Here is a 27,980-nt window from a genome sequence, read left to right as displayed (position 1 = left end):
TTGTGGGAAGCTTGTGGAAGGCTACGTTTGACCCAAGTTAAACAATTTAAAGGCAATGCTACCAAACGCTAATTGAGTGTACGTAAATTTCTGACCCACTGGGAATGTGATGGAAAAAAAACTGAAATAAATCATTCTCTAATATTTTTACATTCTTAATTCAAATAAGGTGGTGATCCTAACTGACCTAAGATAGGGAATTTATACTAGGATTTAATGTCAGGAATTGTGAAACACTGAGTTTAAATGTATTTGGCGTATGTGTATGTAAGGTGTATGTAAACTTCCGACTTCAACTGTATAGCCCCAGGCCGCCACACAGGATGGGGCTATGCCAGCCTGATTCAATTCAGTTCATTATTCACTACAGTCCTTATCTGTGTCCCGCACGGCACCCAATTCCCTTTACAAATGCTCTACTCTGACTACATTTCTAGTCAAAAGTAGTGCACTACATAGGGAATAGGCAGCCATTTGGGACGTAGCCTTTGTAACCCACAAAAACCTAACCTTTAGAAACCTTGGCCATGACATTTATACAGAAACAAGATATTTTCCTCCTTTTCATGAAAACAACTGTACACCATCTGATCTCCAGAAAGTCCCGGCTCAGCAATGGAGATTCATGATCTATAGCCAGAATATGTAAACGATAGTGGTTTATTGTCACTCCAGGAAACTGATAGGGTTAAATATAGAAACTTTTCCTCCAGCTGCATTTCCTGTCCAGATTAAATTCGTATCTGAGAGTAAAGGTCTTCGGCGAGAACAGAAAACCTTCCTACAAAATGAGATAAAACAAAAACAACTGATTGAAGCTGAATGTTTCAGGCCAACAAAACCTCCGCGTCCCAAATGGCACCTTATTCCCTATACAGAGCCCTGTTCAGAAGTAGTTCATTATATAGGGAATAGGGTGCCATTTGGGACCCACACACAAGGTAAAGCCAAAACAAGCAGAAACTGAGCCCCAAAAACTTTACTTAACAGTATATTGTTATGATGTGATCTGACAACTGTGGCTATTATATACGTACAGTAGGTCTATATGGTGTCATCTTCCCTGTTGGGTGATAAGCAGTATTGTACTAAATATGGGGCAGAATTGCAGTAAACAGCAGGCCAGTTGCACAGTTCCAGATAGAAGGTGTTGCTCAGAGAGAAGGGAAGGGTACAGAGCGATATGAGAGGAACAGAGAGAAGGGTACAGAGCGATATGAGAGGAACAGAGAGAAGGGTACAGAGGGATATGAGAGGAACAGAGAGAAGGGTACAGAGGGATATGAGAGGAACAGAGAGAAGGGTCCAGAGGGATATGAGAGGAACAGAGAGAAGGGTACAGAGGGATATGAGAGGAACAGAGAGAAGGGAAGGATGGAGGGAGGGAGAGAGAGTGCGAAAGAGGAGGGCACAGAGGGAGTGGAATAGGAGAGATGAACAGAGGGGTGGAGGGCACGCATGCACACACATACGGGAAGTAGCAGCCCTGTGAGGGAGGCTGCAGTGTTTTCTGAGCAGGTCCTGTTTCCTCTCAAACTCTTTCTTTCCTTTGAGAGAAGGAGCGATGGATGGAGGGAGGGATGGAGGGAGGGAGGGAGGGATACTGGGTCTGGAGTCTCTCCAATGTTATCTTGCTTCTCCAAGCTCTAATAAGCACAGCTACACCCCAGCTAAAAACACTACAAAAACACTACAAAACCATACAAAAATAGTCCTTACAGGAAAAGGGAGGAGAAGAAAACATATATATACCACCATGCCAGAGAAAGGGATGCATGTGGAGAGGGAGGAGAAGAAAACATATATATACCACCATAATAATATGCCATTTAGCAGACGCTTTTATCCAAAGCGACTTACAGTCATGTGTGCATACATTCTACGTATGGGTGGTCCCGGGAATCGAACCCACTACCCTGGCGTTACAAGCGCCATGCTCTACCAACTGAGCTACAGAAGGACCAAGAGAAAAGGATGCATGTGGAGAGGGAGAAGAAGAAAACATATATATACCACCATGCCAGAGAAAGGGATGCATGTGGAGAGGGAGGAGAAGAAAACATATATATACCACCATGCCAGAGAAAGGGATGCATGTGGAGAGGGAGAAGAAGAAAACATATATATACCACCATGCCAGAGAAAGGGATGCATGTGGAGAGGGAGAAGAAGAAAACATATATATACCACCATGCCAGAGAAAGGGATGCATGTGGAGAGGGAGAAGAAGAAAACATATATATACCACCATGCCAGAGAAAGGGATGCATGTGGAGAGGGAGAAGAAGAAAACATATATATACCACCATGCCAGAGAAAGGGATGCATGTGGAGAGGGAGAAGAAGAAAACATATATATACCACCATGCCAGAGAAAGGGATGCATGTGGAGAGGGAGGAGAAGAAAACATATATATACCACCATGCCAGAGAAAGGGATGCATGTGGAGAGGGAGAAGAAGAAAACATATATATACCACCATGCCAGAGAAAGGGATGCATGTGGAGAGGGAGAAGAAGAAAACATATATATACCACCATGCCAGAGAAAGGGATGCATGTGGAGAGGGAGGGGACGGAACGGAGGGAGGAGAAGAAAGGATAAGGTGCACACTGAAAGACAACCCCTCGGTCTTTACCTTGTAGTCCTCGTCAAAAGTAGTGCACTACAAAGTTAATAAGGTGCACACTGAAAGACAACCCCTCGGTCTTTACCTTGTAGTCCTCGTCAAAAGTAGTGCACTACAAAGTTAATAAGGTGTACACTGAAAGACAACCCCTCGGTCTTTACCTTGTAGTCCTCGTCAAAAGTAGTGCACTACAAAGTTAATAAGGTGCACACTGAAAGACAACCCCTCGGTCTTTACCTTGTAGTCCTCGTCAAAAGTAGTGCACTACAAAGTTAATAAGGTGCACACTGAAAGACAACCCCTCGGTCTTTACCTTGTAGTCCTCGTCAAAAGTAGTGCACTACAAAGTTAATAAGGTGCACACTGAAAGACAACCCCTCGGTCTTTACCTTGTAGTCCTCGTCCAGGTGTGAAACACTTGGTCTGTTCAAAAGCCTTGGCCACCACCGCTCCCTTCAGCAGACTGGTGATGGACTCCACCTGAAGAGAGAGAGAGACAGAGACACAGTGAGACAGAGACAGAGACACAGTGAGACAGAGACAGAGACACAGTGAGACAGTTACAGAGACACAGTGAGACAGAGACAGAAACATACACTACTGATGAGATGTGTTCTGTTAGCAGGGGGTTGGGGGTTTGTGCTTGTGTATCGGTAATGGTGCTGTTCCAGTTCTTTCTTCGTGATTTTAGGCAGTTCAATTCATGGAATCGAATGTAGTTCCAGTGAAACGTTTGGATACACCTACTCATTCAAGGGTTTTTCAGATTTTTAAAAAAAATGTCTACATTGTGGAATAAGAGTGAAGACATCAAAACTAGCAAATAACACATTTGGAATCATGTAGTAAGCAAAAAAGTGTTAAACAAATCCAAATATATTTTAGATTCTTCAAAGTAGGCACCCTTTGCCTTTCCTTCTTAACGCGTTTGAGCCAATCAGTTGTGTTGTGACGCGGTAGAAGCGGCATACAGAAGATCGCCCTATTTTGGTTACTACATGGCTCCATATGTGTTATTTCATAGTTTTGACGTCGTCACTAGTATTCGACAAGGCAGAAAATAGTACAAATAAAGAAGAAAAAGCCTGGTGTCCAAACTTTTGACTTGTAATGGATGTACGTCAAAGTTAGAAATGTTGTGTTCACTGAATGGCGTGCCAGAACTGTCGAGAATGTATGACGTTATTGTGTGGGTCCAGTCGGTCTGAGGTTGTTGTGCTTGTTTAGTCTGTGTTTTTCATGTATTACTATTCCACCTCCTGTGAAATGGCTGGCTGGGTGCCTTTACATCTACGTTTTGAAAGCTTGAATCAGGGGAACTTAGTAGATAGTGTAGGATAGACATACACAAATCAAAATGACACCTGACCTTGCCATGCCTCTCCTTTATCTGCTGATGCACGTGAACCTGACAATAGAAATACCATAGTGGCAGGTAGCCTAGTGGTTAGTGTGTTGGGCCAGTAACCCGAAAGGTTGCTAGATCAAATCCCTGAGCTGACAAGGTAAAAACCTGTCGTCCAGCCCCTGAACAAGGCAGTTAACCCACTGTTCCTAGGCCGTCATTGTAAATAAGAATTTGTTCTTAACTGACTTGCCAAGTGAAATAAAGGTTAAATAAAAATGTAATAAATGAATATATCAAAGGGAGAAACTATCCGGACCGGTTTAGCACAACAGGAAGGAGAGGCATGTTATTATTTAATTTTGCTGAAATGAAACTGAAGTGAAAAGACATCATCTGACCCGGAGACAAACTCTCACCTGCTCTTAAGAAATCTCTGGGCACACAACAACGCTGTCTCCTGAGGGTCTCTTATTAATTAGAGAACAGAAGAGTCAACACCAGAACACACAGGTGAGGAGACAGAAAGATTTACCTGGACAAAGTCTCCATGGTTGGAGCTTGGTATCAAAAAGGATTGGTGTCACTATGGCGTATTTTTTAACTGTACAAGAATTACCCTTCCCCTTGAATTGAATATGTCAACCTGCTTGACAACTTTAGACCCTTTCCAGCTATTTCTTACTTTTTCCATTGAAAAACTATATCCCAAGTATAACTGCAGTAACGTACACACTTAACCCTAAAAGCGCCAAAAAGGAACACATTCTGTTTTTTGTTTTTTTTCCTCCCGAAATTCCAGGACGTTTTCAAGCCAGTAGTTACCAACAATTTGTTTATTTTTTTAAATACATGATTTCTGTGTTAATATGGAGGAATAAACTATTATTTTGTTGTCTACTAAACTGGCACAGAGATTAGATGCATGTACACTGAAAATATCTAGGTTTGGAGCCACTCCAGATTTGACCCATGGAAGGCGTGGCAGCCACTAGAACAAAGAAATCAAACATGTAAATATATATTGAACTTCCTGTCAATGTCTATTTACCAAGTTGAGAGTCTCATCTTTCAGGTGCAAATGGCACCGAGTTGATAGCTCATAGAATAAAACATTTAGAGCTTAAAGTCTGATGGCACCAGCGCCCATATTGCCTACAGATTATCCCCCATATCAGTGGCCATTTTAGGCCATACAGCTATGACAGATGAGCTCAATCGCCAATTTCTCTGTATCACAGAAACACAATATTTCTAATGAATAACAGACGAATGTTCCTAACTAGTGACCACGGATAATATGTATTTTAAAAAATCTGTTCAAAATGTGAAAACCATACAAAAACATTTTGAAACATCAAGTTTAAGGATAAATGTGTGATTTTAAAAAATACATGCATATTTTGGGGAGTTTAAACCATGTGTTATTGCTTGACTGTGTCTCTTTGCAATCAATACCAATTTGCAATAAAAAAATGGCCCCTGTTGGCCCTTTTATGCCAAAAATATGTTTAAAGTAACAAACAAAAAAAGTGATTTTGTATAATCACAAAACTTGTGCCACATAATCGGGACACCTGCACCACCTATTGAAATGTGCCTTCTGTTAGGTAAATCACATGATAAATGAGGTGCTTTAGGAGGCTTGAGGGGGTCTTCAAAGCTGAATATGTCAATTCATAAAGTTTTATTGACATTCGGCTAATGCCATGTTTCATGGTCTCCGTCTAGATATGGCCCCCTGCAGCAGTATCCTGTCACAAGAGCAGTTTGTGTGCTCTATATGTCTGGATGTGTTCACAAAGCAGGTCTATTTTTGAATTTTAAATGTATTATTATAGTTTTTTTTAACCTTTATTAAACTAGGCAAGTCAGTTAAAGAATAAATTATTATTTTCAATGACGGCCTAGGAACAGTGGGTTAACTGCCTTGTTCAGGGGCAGAACGACAGCTTTTTACCTTGTCAGCTCGGGGATTTGATCGAGCAACCATTCGGTTACTGGCCCAACGCTCCAACCACTAGGCTGCCTGCCGCCCCAAATACCGGTATTGATGCACGGACCAGTTTGGGTTGTTACTTTACCTTCTATAACGGTATTTGAATGTTTGGTTTGTTAAATGTAGTATGCCGTGTGTAACGTCCATTTTCACAGTTTATACACCTCTACTTGAGTCATCCCTTCCCACCTACACCAGCATGTTGTCTGTGCAACAGGATCTTCTAAACCAGAGAGGAATAGGCGAAGTAGGAATATGTTGGCTACATGAAGAAACATTTAATGTAGCCAAAAATTACAGGGTCCCATACAGTGGAGGCAGAACGGCAGATTTGTAACTTGTCAGCTCGGGGATTTGAACTTGCAACCTTTCGGATACTAGTCCAACACTCTAACCACTAGGTGGACACAACTTCTGCAAGGCTTGCATCAGCGGATACTGCGATACCACTGGACTGTGCCAGTGTCCACTCCGTGAAACAGATTTTGGTCAGAGACCAGATCTCTTTCATTTCTGAGATGACTGCTCAGTTCAGGCAGGCAGTTCAAGTAAAAGCTGCTGAGCAAGTGCCCTGTGACGTCTGCACTGGGACGAAGCTCAAGGCTCTGAAATCCTGCCCGGTGTGTCTGACCTCTTACCGCGAAACTCACCTGCAGCCTGCATCAGGTAGCCGCAGCCTTAAAGAGACACAAGCTGATCGACCCCCGTGCAGAACCCGGAAGACAGGATGTGCAAGAAGCACGACAGACTCCTTGGAGCTGTTCTGTAGGACTGACCAGATGTGTGTGTGCCAGTTCTACACCCCGAGGCAGACCACAAGAGTCACCCCATTGTCCCTCTCGAGGAAGAGTATGGGGAGAGGAAGGAGGAAGACTGAGGCACAGGTGCAGCAGATAATCCAGGAGCGACAACAGACGAGTCCTTAGAGATCAGCAAGAGAGACGCGGAGAGAGAGAGAGAGAGAGAGAGAGAGAGAGAGAGAGAGAGAGAGAGAGAGAGAGAGAGAGAGAGAGAGAGAGAGAGAGAGAGAGAGAGAGAGAGATAGGAGACAGCGTGCAGATGCAGCTCTTCACTGGTCTGATGGATCTCATTAAGGGAAGTCAGGCCCAGATCATTGAGGTGATTGAGGGGAAGCAGACTGCAGCAGAGACGCAGGGTAAAATGGTTCATTAGAGATCTGGAGCAGGAAATCACTGTGCTACTGACGGGAAGCACTGACCTGAAGCAGCCGCTGTGCACCGAGGACTGGTCTAAGATCAGTGTCGATAGCCAGGTGTGTGAGGGAGAGATTAAGAGAGAGCAGATGGAGAAAGACTGTGTCCCAGCTGCAGGAGAAACTGATGAGCGAACTGTAAGACGTAGCGTGATGCTGAGCTGAAGGGTATGTAGCAGTATGAAGTGGACCCTAGACCCTAAAACAGCACATCCCAATCTTACCATCTCTAAGGATGGTAAACCATTGGAGCATGGAAGCAAAACAAAGGAATGTTTATGACTACCCAGGGAGGTTTGGTAATGCTGCTTGTGTCCTTGGCAAAGAGGGCTTCTCCTCAGGGAGATTCTATTATGAGGTGCTAGTCAGGAATAAGACCAAGTGGCAGTTAGGAGTGGCCAGAGAGTCCCTCGGCAGGGTGGGTAAAGCTCCATTTAGCCTGGAAAATGGAGTCTGGACTGTGGGGCTGAGGTCTAGAAATGAGTACCAGGCTATCTCAAGCCTCAATTGTCTGACTCTCTCTAAGTAAGAAGCCCCAGAAGGTGGGGGTGTTGGTGGATTATGAGGGAGGGTCAGGTCTCCTTTTATGATGCAGCGGGGACAGGTATCCTGGCTTACAAGTGAGGACATATCTCCTTGTCATATCTACTCTTTCACGGGCTGCACCCTCACTGTGAAACTCTACCCATACTTCTGCCCCTGTTATAAAAAGGTTGAAAGCGCAGACCTGCTGGTCATTTCTTCTGTCACAGTCTGGGACAAAGACTCAGAACCAGACTCTGTCTGTTTGTCAGACACAGACTGAACTTTAACCTCCCAGTCAGATGATCGTTGTTCGATGATCATGGAGATTCCAGAATGAAATGAAATGTCATGAAATTGTTTTCTTTCTTTGTGCAAGAGGAAACACTGCACTGAAACACTGTACTGCACTTCCAGATACTGTGCACTTCCAGATACTGCACTTCCAGATACTGCACTTCCAGATACTACACTTCCAGATACTGCACTTCCAGATACTGCACTTCCAGATACTGCACTTCCAGATACTACACTTCCAGATACTGCACTTCCAGAAACTGCACTTCCAGAAACTGCACTTCCAGATACTGCACTTCCAGAAACTGCACTTCCAGATACTGCACTTCCAGATACTACACTTCCAGATACTGCACTTCCAGAAACTGCACTTCCAGAAACTACACTTCCAGATACTGCACTTCCAGATACTGCACTTCCAGATACTGCACTTGCAGAAATTGCACTTCCAGAAACTGCACTTCCAGATACTGCACTTCCAGATACTGCACTTCCAGATACTGCACTTCCAGAAACTGCACTTCCAGAAACTGCACTTCCAGAAACTGCACTTCCAGAAACTGCACATCCAGATACTGCACTCCAGATACTGCAGATACTGCACTTCCAGATACTGCACTTATACACTTGGAGCAATGTTTGGAGCTATGGCACAAGGTCTGGGAAGAATTTTGGATTCTCTCAGAAATTTCAAAAAGGGGAGAAACATTTTTCACGGGGAGGGTCAGACAACCTCTTCGGACAGACAACTGTCCCTACAAATCACGAGTTTGGGTAGGCGGGGCTTAAAATGCGGGCGGGAATTGAGCTCATGTTTTATCTAGGGCAATAAGTGGATACAGCAGTGATGTCTCCGGAGACGCCGACTCGTCCGTTCTACCCCAACTGACGCCGGACCTTCTACAGAGGTGTTAAGCCAGAAACACTGGAACATCGTGGGAGGCAACAAGTCTGTCTAGAGAGACTACACTTGTCCTGTACTGGACACACAGTCTTTGTATTGGAGATGGGAGGAGAAAATACTATTTGGGTTGGGGGAAGGGGGTCTTTTGATGTATCCGATATGTCTGATGATCTCTATAATATATTCAATATGCTGGATCTCTGTGTCACTTTTTTAAAGTTTCCTTTTTTTAACCCCCTTTTTCTCCCCAATTGTGCACTTCAGTGATAAAGGAAGTGTGTGTGTTTGGGTAATCACTGTGTCCATAATTATATTCCATTGCATGAATTTAACTGCCGTCAAATCTTGAAGAACTGGAATAGCTCTGCCGCTCATACACGTCCCCCTAACCCTGCTAACTGATCACATCTCATCTGTCGTGTATAAACAAAGCCCGGGAAGCTGGCCTACAATAAAACAAACGAGGCAGGAAAGGAAAGGAGCGAAAAGTGCCGAGGCAGAAGCGGACTCCATTCTGTATGTTTACTGCCCATGGATGGAGACAGATACGTTACTGCCCATGGATGGAGACAGATACATTACTGCCCATGGATGGAGACAGATACGTTACTGCCCATGGATGGAGACAGATACGTTACTGCCCATGGATGGAGACAGATACGTTACTGCCCATAGATGGAGACAGATACGTTACTGCCCATGGATGGAGACAGATACGTTACTGCCCATGGATGGAGACAGATACGTTACTGCCCATGGATGGAGACAGATACGTTACTGCCCATGGATGGAGACAGATACGTTACTGCCCATGGATGGAGACAGATACGTTACTGCCCATGGATGGAGACAGATACTGCCCATGGATGGAGACAGATACGTTACTGCCCATAGATGGAGACAGATACGTTACTGCGCATGGATGGAGACAGATACGTTACTGCCCATGGATGGAGACATATACGTTACTGCCCATGGATGGAGACAGATACGTTACTGCCCATGGATGGAGACATACGTTCAACGGGCTCTTTCAACCCAGTGGAAACGTCTCCCAGGAGTGTTTGTGCGTGGTGGGGAGAGTGTGTGTCAAAGGGGCCATGCTATCATACTCCCCAGAGTGCGAGAGAGGTTAGGGGTCAAGGTTAGGCTACCCTGATATTTGTAGACCAGTGGTTGGGTGGGCCGGCCCGCCAGACATGTGATAGTAAATCAACAGAGGTGATAGGTCAGAAGGAAAAAACCTAAATATCCCAGGAAACCACAAACATGAAATCTAAGAAACCAAAACAACATCTCATACCCATATGGATTTCTAGGAAGTCAGGGATGGAGGACGTAGCCTTAGCAATGGCAGATTCATTTGATTTACGAAATCTAATTCCAGTAGGCAACAAGTGTCAAACAGTACAATAAACCTGCGTCCCAAAAGGAAACATATTCCCTCTATAGCGTACTACTTATGACCATGATCCATAGGGAATAGGGTGCAATTTGGGAGGCAAATGTATTATTGTATTGCACTATACGACATTGTCCAATGTCCACTGATTTTATTTACTTCACAATTTGAAATGTTACACCTCTCCCTTGTGTCCATAATCTGTAGTAGCAATGAGTCTGTTAACAGTACCACCGCCATGGGACGATGCCCACTGGGATTTGTTATAGGGCTCAGTTCCCACCTGGCTGAAGAGATGCTCCAGAAAGCTGTGTAGTTTCTTCTGCTTATCATGAGATATCCATACACTGGCAGGCATCTCGTCTCCTATAGGACAACATTCATAATCATCAGTCAGCATTAGACACAGACACACACACACACACACACACACACACACACACACACACACACACACAGACACAGACACAGACACACACACACACACACACACACACACACACACACACACACACACACACACACACACACACACACACACACACACACAGACACACACACGCAGCCCTGTGTCCAGTCCAATCGCCTGTCTGTGTCCATCTGTCTGTCAGATCTCGGTCACAGCTGTAAAGATCCTGCCAACACCACCTCCATGCTAAATTCATAGCCATCATATGCTAATTGCTAAGTGAGGGCCTGTAAACCACAATGACAGTGTGCGTGTGTGTGTGTGTATGAGTTAGTGCGTGTGTGATAGCTCTCTGGCAGACAGCAGACAGATACAGGGATCGATATTTGACTTTTTTCCCTTACAGAAAAAACAAATTATTTCACATGTGGAAAATCACATGAATTAACACACAATTTCACATGTGAAATCATGTGAAAACATGTGTTTTTGCAACACTTCATGTGTTTTCTTTGTAAGGGTTGACACAGCTGTGGGTTGACCCAGCCAAACGCCTGCCATACCCAATCATACTAATCCACAGGCTTTCCGTTCACATGGGTTGCACCCCAAATGGCACCCTATTCCCTATATAGTGCACTACTTTCGACCAGGGACCATGCGGCTCTGGTCAAAAGTAGTGCACTATGTAGGGAATAGGGCGCCAGTTGGGACACGCATTAGATTCAAAGCCATAATCATGTAGCCAGGTCATAATCAAGTCCTGTCAGTCAGATGTGTGTTATTATGCCTTGTGGTTGAATAGGGAAAATGGAACAAGTATTGTGCTGTCTAAAGTAGGCCTTGAACTTGCGTCCTGTATAGTAAATAGTACGTATCATGTGTGGCGTTATTGTATAGGACTACTGTGGACAGAGGGAAGAAAGGGATGTGTGTTCTGTTCTGTTCATTGAGCTGGGTTCAAACTTGGTTGAAGTTCATTTCAAGCTTGCTCTTTTGTTGACATGATTATGGAACATGAGTTGGGTGCAAATACCCAAAAGGGCCACTAGACAAATAACATAAATCCTTGAAAGTTAACAAAATTCCGTTAGTTTACTGGTAAACTTTGAAAGTTTCCAGTAATATACCCTCGATTTGCAACCCTAATCCTGAATGGTGTTACTACTGTGGGCAGACAGGTGAGGCATTTGCAGTATACTTTTCATTTATAACATTACAATTACTTCCACGGTAAATCATTCACGTGTGTTATGTAATTTATATCTGTGGTGTGTGTGTGTGTGTGTGTGTGGGGGGGGGGGGGGGAGGTGGGGGTTGACTTGCATTACAGGGTTCTGCTTACTGGAGTCTGTGTGTATGTGACTGCATGTACTAGTTAACTGAGTCCATCTCATCAAAGTGTGTGTGTGTGTGTAGTGGTTACCTAAGTCCATCTCATCAAAGTGTGTGTGTGTGTGTAGTGGTTACCTGAGTCCATCTCATCACTGTGAACATAGGAGCTGCAGTGGCTGCTACAGATACTGGTGAAGGAAGCTATGGAGTTCCTGTTGCTGTTACAGTCACTGAAGAGAGACACAGAGAAAAACATGTTCCAGCAGCCCGTAGAAACACTATTTACTGCCCTCTAATACTAAAAACTGGTTACTGTCAATCTTTCTGGCGTCGTCCCAAATGGCACCCTATACCCTATGGACCTTGGTTAAAAGTAGAGAATACTTTGTGTTATGATATGAGGAGGGGGGGGGGTTAGGGTTAGGACATAGACTAACACACTATGCATGTGACACTACCACACTCCATTCCCCCAGGGGGCAGCAGCAACCTTGTCCCAGTGCTGAGCCTGCTTGATAAGCACGTCGGGTGCTGCCCATTAAGGTGATCAGTCAGAGTACCAGTTTGGAGAGCCGTGAGGCTGCTGGTGGGTTTATTTTGGAGACACCATCTAAATGGAGAGGTCAAGACAAAGAGGTCAAGAAGGATCTAGACCTTCCTAACAGGTGCCATTTGGGATGCAGCCTTTATGTTGCTGTTAGTCACAAGAACAACAGAGGGAGAAATGTCACCAACAGGCTAATTGGCTACCAACTATATTCTCTCGCTCCATCCCTCCCTCTCTTGGTCATTACCTGTAGGAGTCTCTGTTGCTGATGGTGTCGTGTCCTGAGTCCTCCTGTTCGTCTCCGGCAACGTTGAAACACACCTTCTTTCCGTTCTTCTCTCCTCCTCGCTCTCCTTCGCTCTCCGCTGAGATGTAACTCTCTGGGGTCTTCATGTCTGAGGCAGGGGGGAGGGTGATGGAGGAGAGGAGGCTGGGGGAGGGAGGGAGAGAGAGAGAGAGAGAGAGAGAGAGAGAGAGAGAGAGAGAGAGAGAGAGAGAGAGAGAGAGAGAGAGAGAGAGAGAGAGAGAGAGAGAGGAAATGCAGGTTATTGAAAGTAGCCACACTCTACAGCCTTCCTGTAGCAGTCAAAAAGAACCACCAACTAAGCAGGCAGGAGAACAGAACGACAAACATGGCTGCACTCCTCCAACCTTAACATCCTCTCAAAAGTACAATGTCAAGTTGACTTTACACCGAAAACATGCCTCGTGGTGAAAGAACACAGCGTTTAACGTCATCAAGATGTGTGTGTTTGTGTGTGTGTGTGTGTGTGTATATGTGTAATTGCGTATGTTAAGACATGTGAGCGAGTGAATGTGTCCGCACTTGCATGTGTGTGGAGGCCTATCATCGAACGTGTGTGCGTGCACACGCATCACTCACACACCCACTGACAGTGAGAGCCAAACAAAGCTCCAACCTGTTTGTGCTAGTCTTCCTCACAACAACGCCAGCAGGCCAGAGGTCCTCCAAATATCAATAACTTCAAACATGCACAGCCAGCTGCGTCAACAGCCTAAACTCAACACACACCAGCCCCTCAACTCAGCCTCTCGCTCTGCATGCCTGGGTTCTATCAGGGGCTTTGTGGAGGAAGAGGATCAGAGCGCGATTGTGCGTCCCAAATGGCACCCTGTTCCCTACATAGTAGTACACAATCGGGAATATTGTGCCATTTAGCATGCAGACCAGGATATTTTCACAGAACTGCAGCAACACATGGAGTCATTTAGAGCCATATTTCCAATAAATGCCAGGCTTGGACTTCCTGACTGGCCTATATACAGAAAAACACTAACACGCCATGTCTGTTTGCATTTCAGACTAATTCCATTCATGTCCGTCACTGCGTATATTTTCCGTTGTGTCACGTTTCAGGCTTTACTTGAGACTGTTTCATTTTGGCGGAGTTAACAGACTGCCCTCATGTCCTCTCACACCTCACATCACATGATAGATGATACAGGCTCTATCATTTCAAAAGTCCTGTCGTTTTCCCCTTTAATCCATCCCGACATCCATCCATTCAGAGAAGGAGCAACGGAGACCTGCCATCATTAAATCCCACTCCAGATCCCACAACAATGCCCCTCTAGAATGCAGTGGCATTCCATTGCCATGGAGAAGGTTCCAGGCCCCGTGATTGGCTGGTAGTATATAAGGAAGTGTAAGCAGCTTAGGGCTTGTGTGCAGGGCATCAGAGGGAGCAGGGAGAAATGCAGTATTCAGACCTCTTCACGTTTTCCACATTTTGTTACAGCCTTATTCTAAAATGGATACTTTTTTTCCCTACTACACACAATAATTCATAATGACAAAGCAAAAACTTTTTTTCTCCTTCACATCTATGAATTATGAAAAAATAAAAACAGAAATAAATTATTTACATAAGTATTCAGAACCTTTGCCAAGAGTCTCGAAAATGAGCTCAGGTGCATCCTGTTTCCATTGACCATCCTTGAGGTGTTTATACAACTTGATTGGCGTCCACCTGTGGTAAATTTAATTGATTGGACATGATTTGGAAAGGCACACACCTGTCTATATAAGGTCCCACAGTAGACAGTGCATGTCAGATCAAAAACAAAGCCATCCATAGAGCTCAGAGACGTAATTGTGTCGAGGCACAGATATGGGGAATGTTATCAAAACAATTCTGCAGCACTGGAGGTTCCCAAGAACACAGTGGCCTCCATCATTCTTAACTGGAAGAAGTTAGGAACCCCCAAATCTTCCTAGAGCTGGCCGGCTGGCCAAACTGAGCAATCTGGAGAGAAGGGCATTGGTCAGGGAGTTGACCAAGAACCCAAGCTACAGAGTTCCTCTGTGGAGATGGGAAAAGCTTCCAGAATGACCACCATCTCTGCAGCACTCCACCAATCAGGCCTTTATGGTAAAGTAGCCAGACGGAAGCCACTCCTCAGTAAAAGGCACATGACAGTCTGTTTGGAGTTTGTTAAAAGGCACCTAAATGACTCTCAGACCATGAGAAACAAGATTCTGTGGTCTGATGAAACCAAAATTAAACTCTTTGGCCTGAATGCCAAGTGTCACGTCCGAAGGAAACCAGGCGCCACTCATCACCTGGCCAATACCATCCTGACAGTGAAGCATGGTGGTGGCAGCATCAATCTGTGGGGATGTTTTTCAGCGGCAGGGACTGGGAGAATAGTGAGGATCGAGGGAAAGATGAACAGAGCAAAGAACAGAGATCCTGAATGAAAACCTGCTCAAGAGCTCAGATCAGTGTGAAGGTTCACCTTCCAACAGGACAACAACCCTAACACCACAGCCAAGACAACGCAGGAGTGGCTTTGGGACAAGTCTCTGAATGTCCTTGGAGTGGCCCAGCCAGAGCCCGGACTTGATCAAACATCTCTGGAGAGACCTGAAAATCACTGTGTAGCAATGTTCCCCATCAAACCTTACAGAGCTTGACAGGATCTGCAGAGAAGAATGGGAGCATTTGGGCATTGTCATGCTGAAAAAGGAAAGGGCCTTCCTCAAACTGTTGCCACAAAGTTGGAAGCACAGAAATGTCTAGAATGTCATTGTAAGCTGTAGCGTTAACTTTTCCCTTCACTGGAACTAAGGGGCCTAGCCCGAACAATGAAAAACTGCCCCAGACCATTATTCCTCTTCCACCAAACATTACATTTGGCACTATGCCTTCGAGCAGGTAGCGTTCTCCTGGCATCCACGAAACCCAGATTTGTCCATTGGACTGCCAGATAGTGACGCATGACTCATCACCCCAGAGAAAGCGTTTCAAGTGCTCAAATCAAGTAACATGTTTTTGGTCACATACACATGCTTAGCAGATGTTATTGCGGGTGTAGCGAAATGCTTGGTCAGTGATTTCAAGTCTACGTATATAGGCAGCAGCCTCTAATGTGCTAGTGATGACTATTTAACAGTCTGATGGCCTTGAGATAGAAGCTATTTTTCAGTCTCTCGTCCCAGCTAGTTTGCCCCCAGTTGGGATGGAGGCACCACCCAATGGAGAGCCCTACAGTTGCGGGCGGTGCAGTTGCCGTACCAGGCAGTGATCTCCTTTCTTTTGTTGACGTTGAGTAAGAGGTTATTTTCCTGGCACCACACTCTGAGCCCTCACCTCCTCCCTGTAGGCTGTCTCATCACTGTTGGCAAACTTGATGATTGAGTTTGAGACGTGCGTGGCCACGCAGTCAAGGGTGAACAGTACAGGAGGGGGCTGAGCAAGCATCCTTGTGGGGCCCCATTGTTGAGAATCAGCGAAGCGGAGGTGTTGTTTCCTACCTTCACCACCGGACAGCAGCCTGTCAGGAAGTCCAGGACCCAGTTGCACAGGGCGGGGTTCAGACCCAGGGCCTCGAGCTTAATGATGAGCTTGGAGGGTACTATGGTGTTGAATGCTGAGCTGTAGTCAATGAACAGCATTCTGACATAGGTATTCCTCTTGTACAGATAGGATAGGGCAGTGTGCAGTGCGATGATGATGGCATCATCTGTGGATCTATTGGGGCGGTTAGCAAATTGCAGTGGGTCTAGGGTGTCAGGTAAGGTAGAGGTGATATGAACCTTGACTAGTCTCTCAAAGCACTTCATGGTGACAGAAGTGAGTGCTACGGGGCGATAGTCATTTAGTTCAGTTACCTTTGCTTTCTTGGATACAGGAACAAGGGTGAAGAATGAAGCATGTGGGGACAGCAGACTTGGATAGGGAGAGATTGTCTGTAGACCCTGCCACATACATCTTGTGTCTGAGCTGTTGAATTGCGATTCCACTTTGTCTCTACACTGACGTTATGCCTGTTTGATTGCCTTACAAAGGGGAATAACTACACCGTTTGTATTCTGCCATATTCCCAGTAACCTTGCCATGGTTAAATGCAGTGGTTCGCTCTCTAAGTTTTGCACATCTCCTATACACTTCCTGATAAACTCAGTCCCCATATCAGTATATTCGTCAATGCTATTCTTAGAGGCTACCCGGAACATATCCCAGCCGGGTGATCAAAACAATCTTGAAGCGTGGATTCTGATTGGTCAGATCAGCATTGAATAGTCCTTAGCACAGGTATTTCCTGTGAGTTTCTGCCTATAGGAAGCGAGGAGCAAAATGGAGTCACGATCAGATTTTCTGAAGGAGGTGTGGGGGAGGGCCTTGTAGGCATCCCAGAAGTTGGAGTAGCAGTGGTCGAGTGTTTTAGCAGCGCGAGTACCACAGTCAATGTCCTGATAGAACTTCGGCAGCCTTTTTCTACAATTTGCTTTGTAAAAATCGGCAGATACAATAAATGAGTCCTGTGGTTTCCAGTTTGCATAAAGTCCAGTGAAGTTCTTTGAGGGCTGTGAGTGAGTTACTGCCGCTCTGATATCCAATAGTCCTTTTGAGCTGGGCTAATAAAATAATTCTGGGCTAATAATGTAAGAAATAATACAAAAATAAAAAAACTGGAAAATACTGGAAAATTTCCTAAGAGCTAGAAGCACTGCAGCCCTCTCTGTCGGCGCCATTTTCCATTTTTTTTGCTCCAGAATTGAATGGCGGCGAGGAGCTTTACACAACTCCAGCGGACGCTTTGCATTAAGCATGGTGATCTTAGGATTGTGTGCGGCTGCTCTGCAACGGAAACCCATTTCATGAAGCTCTTGACGAACAGTTCTTGTGCTGACGTTGCTTCCTGAGGCAGTTTGGAACTCGGTAGTGAGTGTTGCAACCGAGGACAGACGATTTTTAAGCGCTGCTCACCGGTTCCATTCTGTGAGCTAGTGTGGCCTACTACTTCGCGGCTGATTCGTTGTTGCTCCTAGACGTTTCCAATTCACAATAACAGCACTTGCAGTTGACTGAGGCAGCTCTAGCAGGCCAGAAAGTTTTGATGAACGGACTTGTTGGAAAGGTGGCATGTTTAAAGTCAATAAATTCTTCAGTAAGGCCATTGTACTGCCAATGTTCGTCTATGGAGATTGCATGGCTGTGTGCTCAATTTCATACACCTGTCAACAATGGATGTGGCTGAAATAACTGAATCCACTACTTTGAAGGGGTGTCCACATACGTTTGTAAACATAGTGTATCAAGTTTCATGCAGATCGGTCATTCGCTGCTTAAACCACTAATAACAATGACAGGACCACAACACTGGGTCAGGAGAAACAGGGAGAGAGAGAGAGAGAGAGAGAGAGAGAGAGAGAGAGAGAAACAGAGAGAGAGAAACAGAGAGAGAAAGAGAGAGAGAAACAGAGAGAGAAACAGAGAGAGAGAGAGAAACAGAGAGAGAGAGAGGAAACAGAGAGAGAAACAGAGAGAGAGAAACAGAGAGAAACAGAGAGAAACAGAGAGGAAACAGAGAGAGAAACAGAGAGAGAGAGAGAGAAACAGAGAGAGAGAGAGAGAGAGAGAGAGAAACAGAGAGAAACAGAGAGAAACAGAGAGAAACAGAGAGAGAGAGAGAGAAACAGAGAGAGAGAGAGAAACAGAGAGAGAGAGAAACAAAGAGAAACAGAGAGAAAACAGAGAGAGAAACAGAGAGAGGAAACAGAGAAGAGAGAAAACAGAAAGAAACAGAAAGAAACAGAGAGAGAAACAGAGAGAGAGAAACAGAGGGAGAAACAGAGGGAGAAAAACAGAGAGAAACAGAGGGAAACAGAAAACAGAGGAGAAACAGAGGAAAACAGAGAGAGAAAAACAGAAAGAAACAGAGGGAGAAACAGAGAAAAACAGAGGGAGAAACAGAGGGAGAAACAGAAGAGAGGGAGAAACAGAGGGAGAAACAGAAACAGAGAGGAGAAACAGAGGGAGAAACAGAGGGAGAAACAGAGAGAGAAACAGAAAGAAACAGAGGGAGAAACAGAGAGAGAAACAGAGGGAGAAACAGAGGGAGAAACAGAGAGAAGAAACAGGAGAAGGGAGAGAAGGAAAGAGAGCGACCAACTCTCAGAGCTCTCCCCGAAGACTGTCCTGAATAGCTTTATATACATACACCTTTAATCAAGCCCCTTGACACGCTCTATCGGCTCAATAGGCATCAATCACCCGCACAAGATCGATAAGAGCATCTGCATTACAAAGCCTTTACCTCAGTCAGGTTCTTAACAGTGCATCAGCATGGTTTAATCAGAGAGGAAGTGAACATGTTTAAGTGGACAGATGTGAAGTACTGGAGCCGACTGGACCGGAGAGGTGGGATGCGTCCCAAATGGCACTCTATTCAATATACAGTGCCAGTCAAAAGTTTGGACACACCTACTCATTCAAGGGTTTTTCTTTATTTTTGACTATTTTCTACATTGAAGAATACTAGTCAAGGTTATCTGATGCAGCACGTCATCACTCTCCTTCTTGGTCTGGAGGTGTGTTGAGTCATTGTCCTGTTGAAAAACAAATGATAGTCCCACTAAGTGCATACCTGATGGGCTGGCGTATTCCTGCAGAATGCTGTGGTAGCCATGTGTGGCTTGAATTCTAAATAAATTACTGACCGTGTCACGAGCCAAGCACCCCCACACAATAACACCTCCTCCTCCATGCTTCACGGTGGGAACCACACATTCAGAGTTCATCTGTTCACCTACTCTGCGTCTCACAAAGACCCGGCTGTTGGAACCAAAAATCTCAAATTTGGACTCAGACTGAAGGATAGATTTCCAACGCTCTAATGTCTATTGCTCAGCCCTATTGGTTGACTCAGCCCTATTGGTTGACCCGGCCCTATTGGTTGACCCAGCCCTATTGGTTGACCCGGCCCTATTGGTTGACCTGGCCCTATTGGTTGACCCGGCCCTATTGGTTGACCCGGCCCTATTGGTTGACCCGGCCCTATTGGTTGACCCGGCCCTATTGGTTGACCCAGCCCTATTGGTTGACTCAGCCCTATTGGTTGGCCCAGCCCTATTGGTTGACTCAGCCCTATTGGTTGACCCAGCCCTATTGGTTGACCCAGCACCTATTGGTTGACTCAGCACCTATTGGTTGACTCCGCCCTATTGGTTGACTCCGCCCTATTGGTTGACTCAGCCCTATTGGTTGACCCAGCCCTATTGGTTGACCCAGCCCTATTGGCCCTGGTCCAAATCAGTGTACTGTATATAATGAACAGGGTGCCATTTGAGACAGACTTTGTTAGTGTTCTAATCTCTGGGATGAGAAATGGATGGACGTTTACCTGGTAGACGCAGGCGGGAGAGGAGGAGAGACGGGGGGGAAAGGGGGACATAAGTTAGGAGGAGAAAAGGTTGGAAGAGAGAGAACTGGGGCAGAAGAGAAAATAAACAACGGTGAAAATTACAAGGAGAGGAGGACTTGACGTGATGCAGGACGTGGGGAGAAGAGAGGAGAAGCGGTGGAGATATAAATCACGTCATCAGGCACGTCCTAGGACAGCTGTGGGACTCCATGTTCGGTGTCCTGATGCAAAAGGTCAAAGGCTGTGGTGCTTCTAAACGGTCAACGCCAAGGAACCACCGCCAATAAGTTGTGCAACTAATAATCCTTCCATGTCCGCTCTCTCTTTTCCCATTTCTGAAACATCCCCATTCCCTCCAGTGAGGTTGGAAGTTGGAAATCCGTCTCCACTTGAGGGGGAAGGAAGGAAATGTTGATTGTGAAATAAAAGTAGCCTTTGTTCCAAATGTGAAAGCTTCAATTCATCAATACATGGTTACAGCACAAAAGACTGGAGACAAGGTCAGTCACACACCACACAGTCACACACCACACAGAGACAGAGTGACAAGGTCAGTCACACACCACACAGTCACACACCACACAGTCACACACCACACAGTCACACACCACACAGAGACAGAGTGACAAGGTCAGTCACACACCACACAGTCACACCCCACACAGTCACACACCACACAGTCACACACCACACAGTCACACACCACACAGTCACACACCACACAGAGACAGAGTGACAAGGTCAGTCACACACCACACAGTCACACACCACACAGAGACAGAGTGACAAGGTCAGTCACACACCACACAGTCACACCCCACACAGTCACACACCACACAGTCACACACCACACAGTCACACACCACACAGAGACAGAGTGACAAGGTCAGTCACACACCACACAGTCACACACCACACAGTCACACACCACACAGTCACACACCACACAGTCACACACCACACAGTCACACTCCACACAGTCACACTCCACGCAGTCACACACCACACAGAGACAGAGAGACAAGGTCAGCCACACACCACACAGAGACAAAGAGACAAGGGCAGTCACACACCACACAGAGAGACAAGGTCAGTCACACACCACACAGAGACACAGAGACAAGGTCAGTTACACACCACACAGAGACAAGGGCAGTCACACACCACACAGAGAGACAGAGACAAGGTCAGTCACACACCACACAGAGACAAAGAGACAAGGTTAGTCACACACCACACAGAGACAAGGTCAGTCACACACCACACAGAGACAGAGACAAGGTCAGTCACACACCACACAGAGACAAAGAGACAAGGTCAGTTACACACCACACAGAGACAAAGAGACAAGGTCATTTACACACCACACAGAGACAAAGAGACAAGGTCAGTTACACACCACACAGAGACAAGGTCAGTCACACACCACACAGAGACAAAGAGACAAGGTCAGTCACACACCACACAGAGACAAGGTCAGTCACACACCACACAGAGACACAGAGACAAGGTCAGTCACACACCACACAGAGACAGAGAGACAAGGTCAGTTACACACCACACAGAGACAAGGTCAGTTACACACCACACAGAGACAGAGAGACAAGGTCAGTCACACACCACACAGACACACACCACACAGAGACACACCACACAGAGACAGAGAGACAAGGTCAGTTACACACCACACAGAGACAAGGTCAGTCACACACCACACAGAGACAAGGTCAGCCACACACCACACAGAGACAAAGAGACAAGGTCAGTCACACACCACACAGAGACAGAGAGACAAGGTCAGTTACACACCACACAGAGACAAGGTCAGTTACACACCACACAGAGACACACCACACAGAGACAGAGAGACAAGGTCAGTTACACACCACACAGAGACAAGGTCAGTCACACACCACACAGAGACAAAGAGACAAGGTCAGTTACACACCACACAGAGATACATGGTCAGTCACACACCACACAGAGACAAAGAGACAAGGTCAGTTACACACCACACAGAGACAAAGAGACAGAGACAAACAGAGACAAGGACAAGGTACCACACACACACAGAGACAAGGTCAGTCACACACCACACAGAGACACAGAGACAAGGTCAGTCACACACCACACAGAGACAGAGAGACAAGGTCAGTCACACACCACACAGAGACAGAGAGACAAGGTCAGCCACACACCACACACAGAGAATGGACGAGGGACAGAGAGAATGGACGAGGGACAGAGAGAATACACAGGGACAGAGAGACAAGGTCAGCCACATACCACACACAGAGAATAGACGAGGGACAGAGAGAATGGACGAGGGACAGAGAGAAGAGGGTTAGAACGAAAGAGAGCGCAAGAGAAAACTTTTAAATCAGGTCCCTTCAAAATGGACCCTCCCTCTCTGCCTGGTTTCAGAGGGCCCGGGAGCTCATTTTGCTCTGCTGCTCCTGAGAGGCCCTAGCAGAGATCAGAGGACCGATCAATAGTCTCTGTAATCCACTGACACACCCAGAACCATAGAGGTCACAACAAATGAGTATTCCTTGTCTACCTTTAAGGAATGTCTCAGTGCGTCACAATGTGTGCATAAACTAATTAGCATTGACAGAAGCATGTCATTAACATCCGTGCTGATAAGCATATGTGCGTGTGTACGTGTGTGTGTGTGTGTGTGTTGTTCCTGTCAGATGTCAGTGTTTCACATTTCCTCCCTGTGACTCTGAACCTCCAAACAATGACACCATCAACAGCACTGGAACCAGCATGGCCAGCAAGGAAACACACACACCGCTCACAGTGGAGTAACAACGTGAGAACGACCATGTCTCCTCTCACTCACTAGAGACCACTATATCACACACAATGGCCTTCTAAAACTACTGCTCACTTTATGAGGCTCACATGTATCCGGAGGACCAGTTTATACTAGTGTGTGTGTGTGTGTGTGTGTGTGTGTGTGTGTGTGTGTGTGTGTGTGTGTGTGTGTGTGTGTGTGTGTGTGTGTGTGTGTGTGTGTGTGTGTGTGTGTGTGTGTGTGTGTGTGTGTGTGTGTGTGTGTGTGTGTTTATAGTAGGGGAAACGGCATCAGCGGAAGCAGTCGCCGGTCTTTACAAATCACACCATTTCCTCTGCTTATACCAAAATCTATTTTCTCCCCAGCCGGTTTAACCGTCCAAGCAGTGCATATTAAAATGGAAAACAAACCAATAGTCTCAGACACATAAACACATTCTACCAAACAAAATGCTTCTGAGTAATGCTGTGTGTGAGCGCACCATGCGCACGTACGTGCAAGGCAGGCGTGCACACGCGCGTGTGTGTGTCTGCACATAGCTGTGTACGTGTGTGTGTCTGCACATAGCTGTGTACGTGTGTGTGTCTGCACATAGCTGTGTACGTGTGTGTGTCTGCACATAGCTGTGTACGTGTGTGTGTCTGCACATAGCTGTGTACGTGTGTGTGTCTGCACATAGCTGTGTACGTGTGTGTGTCTGCACATAGCTGTGTACGTGTGTGTGTCTGCACATAGCTGTGTACGTGTGTGTGTCTGCACATAGCTGTGTACGTGTGTGTGTCTGCACATAGCTGTGTACGTGTGTGTTGTCAGACTCACTCGTGTATCTGTGAGGCGTGGCCCTCCATCTCTTTCACCAGCGTGGTCAGCTTGCCTAGTAGTTTCTGGTAGGAGTCCAAGACCAGCAGGTCATCCTCCCGGAGCAGGAAGCGGAGGCCGTGACCCTCCGTACGACCCAGACTGTGACCTGACGGAGCTGCCATACTGGTGATGGTGTGTTGTACGTACACCATGGGGTTCAGCTTACCTGGGAGACGGTCAGAATTAAACGCAGCACTACAATGGGCATTGGCATCCTAGCAAGATTACAAGAAATTCAGTTGCTGGCCTCATCTCTGACCCCACTAGGCTATCTGCCCCCCCCCCCACCCCCTCCAGGGTTAGGGTCGGAGGTCAGTGCTTAGTGCCATGCTCTCACCTTGTTCGGCGTTACGACCTCCTCTCTCCAGGGTGGAACTCTTCCTGTTGTCCAGCTGCACTCCGAAGGCGCTGCCCAGAGAGGTGGTGGTTTTGGGGTAGGACACCTCCATCACGTTCACATGGCAGTTGGTGGGGCAGAAGTCGCTGCTGTGGAGCGGGGACACCTTGGTTTTGGCCTGCTTGAAGGTGGGCCACGCCCTGTTCTTCAACACCCGTGAGAACTGGAGGGAGTAGAGAGAGAGATGGTGGGAGGAGAGAGAGAGATGGTGGGAGGAGAGAGAGAGAGATGGTGGGAGGAGAGAGAGAGATGGTGGGAGGAGAGAGAGAGAGATGGTGGGTGGAGAGAGAGAGAGAGATGGTGGGAGGAGAGAGAGAGATGGTGGGAGGAGAGAGAGAGAGATGGAGGGAGGAGAGAGAGAGAGATGGAGGGAGGGGAGAGAGAGAGATGGTGGGAGGAGAGAGAGATGGAGGGAGGAGAGAGAGAGATGGAGGGAGGAGAGAGAGAGAGATGGTGGGAGTTAAGCATTTAACAATGCTTTGGTGATGCTCTCTTCAGGATTGCAAAATTACACCAAGTTGATCAAAATTTCCAAGTTTTCCAGAAATCCCTGTTTGGGGATTCGTTATGTCCTCCCGATTCCAGGAATCTTACAAGTTACTTGAATCCGAGCTCGGTCTCTTTCGGTCTCTGGATACAGACTAAGCAGTAATAAGCTGGTCAGAAAACCCCTGTCAGAATCATTTACATTCCTCTCTGCAACCCTTTGATTTATGTTCAATGTTTCAGCCATTAGCCAATCATCAACGTCTGGACACAGGAAACAGAATGCGCCTAACAAACAACCAGAGTCTGTGTTTATGTGGAGTATTTACAAGTCTGAGCAACTCTGAACCTGAAAAACATCACCTATCAACGCACTCATTCATAAGTAAAACTATGTTTAATGCTGGGTTTGGTGATTTCACTGAAACCAGAGAATTATTGCACACAGTCTGATGAAGTACTTTAAACAGGTGACATTGAACAGCTCTTCTCCTTTACTGAGATGTTCTATGGAGGGGTATAGATTCAAGAAGCTCGACCTTCTTCCTCCGTATAATTTCATCTCAGTAGCATGCTTGTGTATGTGTTTCCGAGTTGTTTTTCCCCATTCAAGTCCAATCAAATTGTATTTGTCACATAGTTAGCAGATGTTTAATGCGAGTGTAGCGAAATGCTTGTGCTTCTAGTTCCGACAAAGCAGCAATATCCAACATTCACATCACGTCCATGCAGAACTAACACCGGACAAATAGAGAGATCCATCATAGTGTGCTGTGGTTTGGCAGTTTCCATTGAAACCAGAAGAGGAAATGTCTTCTGTCAGATACATTACCCTGGACAATATAAATACTATATTGTTTAAATGAATATATACGTCCCCTGGGCTGCACGGTAAATCTCATACACAACCATGGAAAACAGGAAGATAAATCTGCACGCCACCAAAACTCTCTACTGTAAGCCATGCTCCCCTGGTCTGCGTACTAACTAAGTGACTGATAGCATCTCTGTGTGTTAATATGCTAGGTGCCTGCGGGGTATGCTCAGCATGCTAAAAACATTTATTTGTGAAACCTCTGTCGTAGGCCCTACGTAAACATTCACACGCACATCTCTCTACGTAAACATTCACATCTCTCTACGTAAACATTCACACGCACATCTCTCTACGTAAACATTCACACACACATCTCTCTACGTAAACATTCACACACACATCTCTCTACGTAAACATTCACACACACATCTCTCCACGTAAACATTCACACACACATCTCTCCACGTAAACATTCACATCGCTCTACGTAAACATTCACACACACATCTCTCTACGTAAACATACACACGCACATCTCTCTACGTAAACATTCACATTCACATCTCTCTCCGTAAACATTCACATTCACATCTCTCTACGTAAACATTCACATTTCTCTACGTAAACATTCACATTTCTCTACGTAAACATTCACATTCACATCTCTCTATGTAAACATTCACATCTCTCTACGTAAATATTCACATCTCTCTACGTAAACATTCAGATTCACATCTCTCTACGTAAACATTCACATCTCTCTACATAAACATTCACATTCACATCTCTCTACGTAAACATTCACATTCACATCTCTCTACGTAAACATGCACATCTCTCTATGTAAACATTCACATTCACATCTCTCTACGTAAACATTCACACACACATCTCTCTACGTAAACATTCACACACACATCTCTCCACGTAAACATTCACACGCACATCTCTCTACGTAAACATTCACATCTCTCCACGTAAACAATCACATGCACATCTCTCTACGTAAACATTCACATCTCTCTACGTAAACATTCACACACACATCTCTCTACGTAAACATTCACATTCACATCTCTCTACGTAAACATTCACATTCACATCTCTCTCCGTAAACATTCACATTCACATTTCTCTACGTAAACATTCACATTTCTCTACGTAAACATTCACATTCACATCTCTCTACGTAAACATTCACATTCACATCTCTCTACGTAAACATTCACATTCACATCTCTACGTAAACATTCACATCTCTCTACGTAAACATTCACATCTCTCTACGTAAACATTCACATTCACATCTCTCTACGTAAACATTCACACACACATCTCTCTACGTAAACATTCACACGCACATCTCTCTACGTAAACATTCACACGCACATCTCTCCACGTAAACATTCACACGCACATCTCTCTACGTAAACATTCACTTCTCTCTACGTAAACATTCACATCTCTCCACGTAAACATTCACACGCACATCTCTCTACATAAACATTCACATCTCTCTACGTAAACATTCACACACACATCTCTCTACGTAAACATTCACATCTCTCTACGTAAACATTCACATTCACATCTCTCTCCGTAAACATTCACATTCACATCTCTCTACGTAAACATTCACATTTCTCTACGTAAACATTCACATTTCTCTACGTAAACATTCACATTCACATCTCTCTATGTAAACATTCACATCTCTCTACGTAAATATTCACATCTCTACGTAAACATTCACATTCACATCTCTCTACGTAAACATGCACATCTCTCTACGTAAACATTCACATTCACATCTCTCTACGTAAACATTCACACACACATCTCTATACGTAAACATTCACACACACATCTCTCTACGTAAACATTCACACGCACATCTCTCTACGTAAACATTCACACACACATCTCTCTACGTAAACATTCACACACACATCTCTCTACGTAAACATTCACACACACATCTCTCCACGTAAACATTCACATCTCTCTACGTAAACATTCACACGCACATCTCTCTACGTAAACATTCACACACACATCTCTCTACGTAAACATTCACACACACATCTCTCTACGTAAACATTCACACACACATCTCTCCACGTAAACATTCACATCTCTCTACGTAAACATTCACACACACATCTCTCTACGTAAACATTCACACACACATCTCTCCACGTAAACATTCACACGCACATCTCTCTATGTAAACATTCACATCTCTCTACGTAAACATTCACACACACATCTCTCTACGTAAACATTCACACACACATCTCTCCACGTAACCATTCACACGCACATCTCTCTACGTAAACATT

At 45.4% G+C, this 27,980-nt stretch overlaps 1 protein-coding gene across 1 annotated transcript in view; it reads right to left on the bottom strand.

The window, feature by feature from the left end:
- The window catches only part of prex2 (phosphatidylinositol-3,4,5-trisphosphate-dependent Rac exchange factor 2), a 256,124-nt gene that overhangs the window by 70,234 nt on the left and 157,910 nt on the right, over positions 1-27,980 (bottom strand). The window contains 6 exon segments of the mRNA XM_046355953.1: positions 3,020-3,110; positions 10,596-10,678; positions 12,192-12,286; positions 12,851-13,033; positions 23,897-24,104; positions 24,276-24,498. Of these exon segments, the coding sequence (XP_046211909.1) occupies positions 3,020-3,110; positions 10,596-10,678; positions 12,192-12,286; positions 12,851-13,033; positions 23,897-24,104; positions 24,276-24,498 (883 nt within the window).

The sequence above is a fragment of the Oncorhynchus gorbuscha genome, linkage group LG07, assembly GCF_021184085.1.
Source record: "Oncorhynchus gorbuscha isolate QuinsamMale2020 ecotype Even-year linkage group LG07, OgorEven_v1.0, whole genome shotgun sequence".
Taxonomy (NCBI): domain Eukaryota; kingdom Metazoa; phylum Chordata; class Actinopteri; order Salmoniformes; family Salmonidae; genus Oncorhynchus; species Oncorhynchus gorbuscha.
Note: the sequence above shows the minus strand (reverse complement) of the source record. Positions and strands in the feature narration are given on the sequence as shown.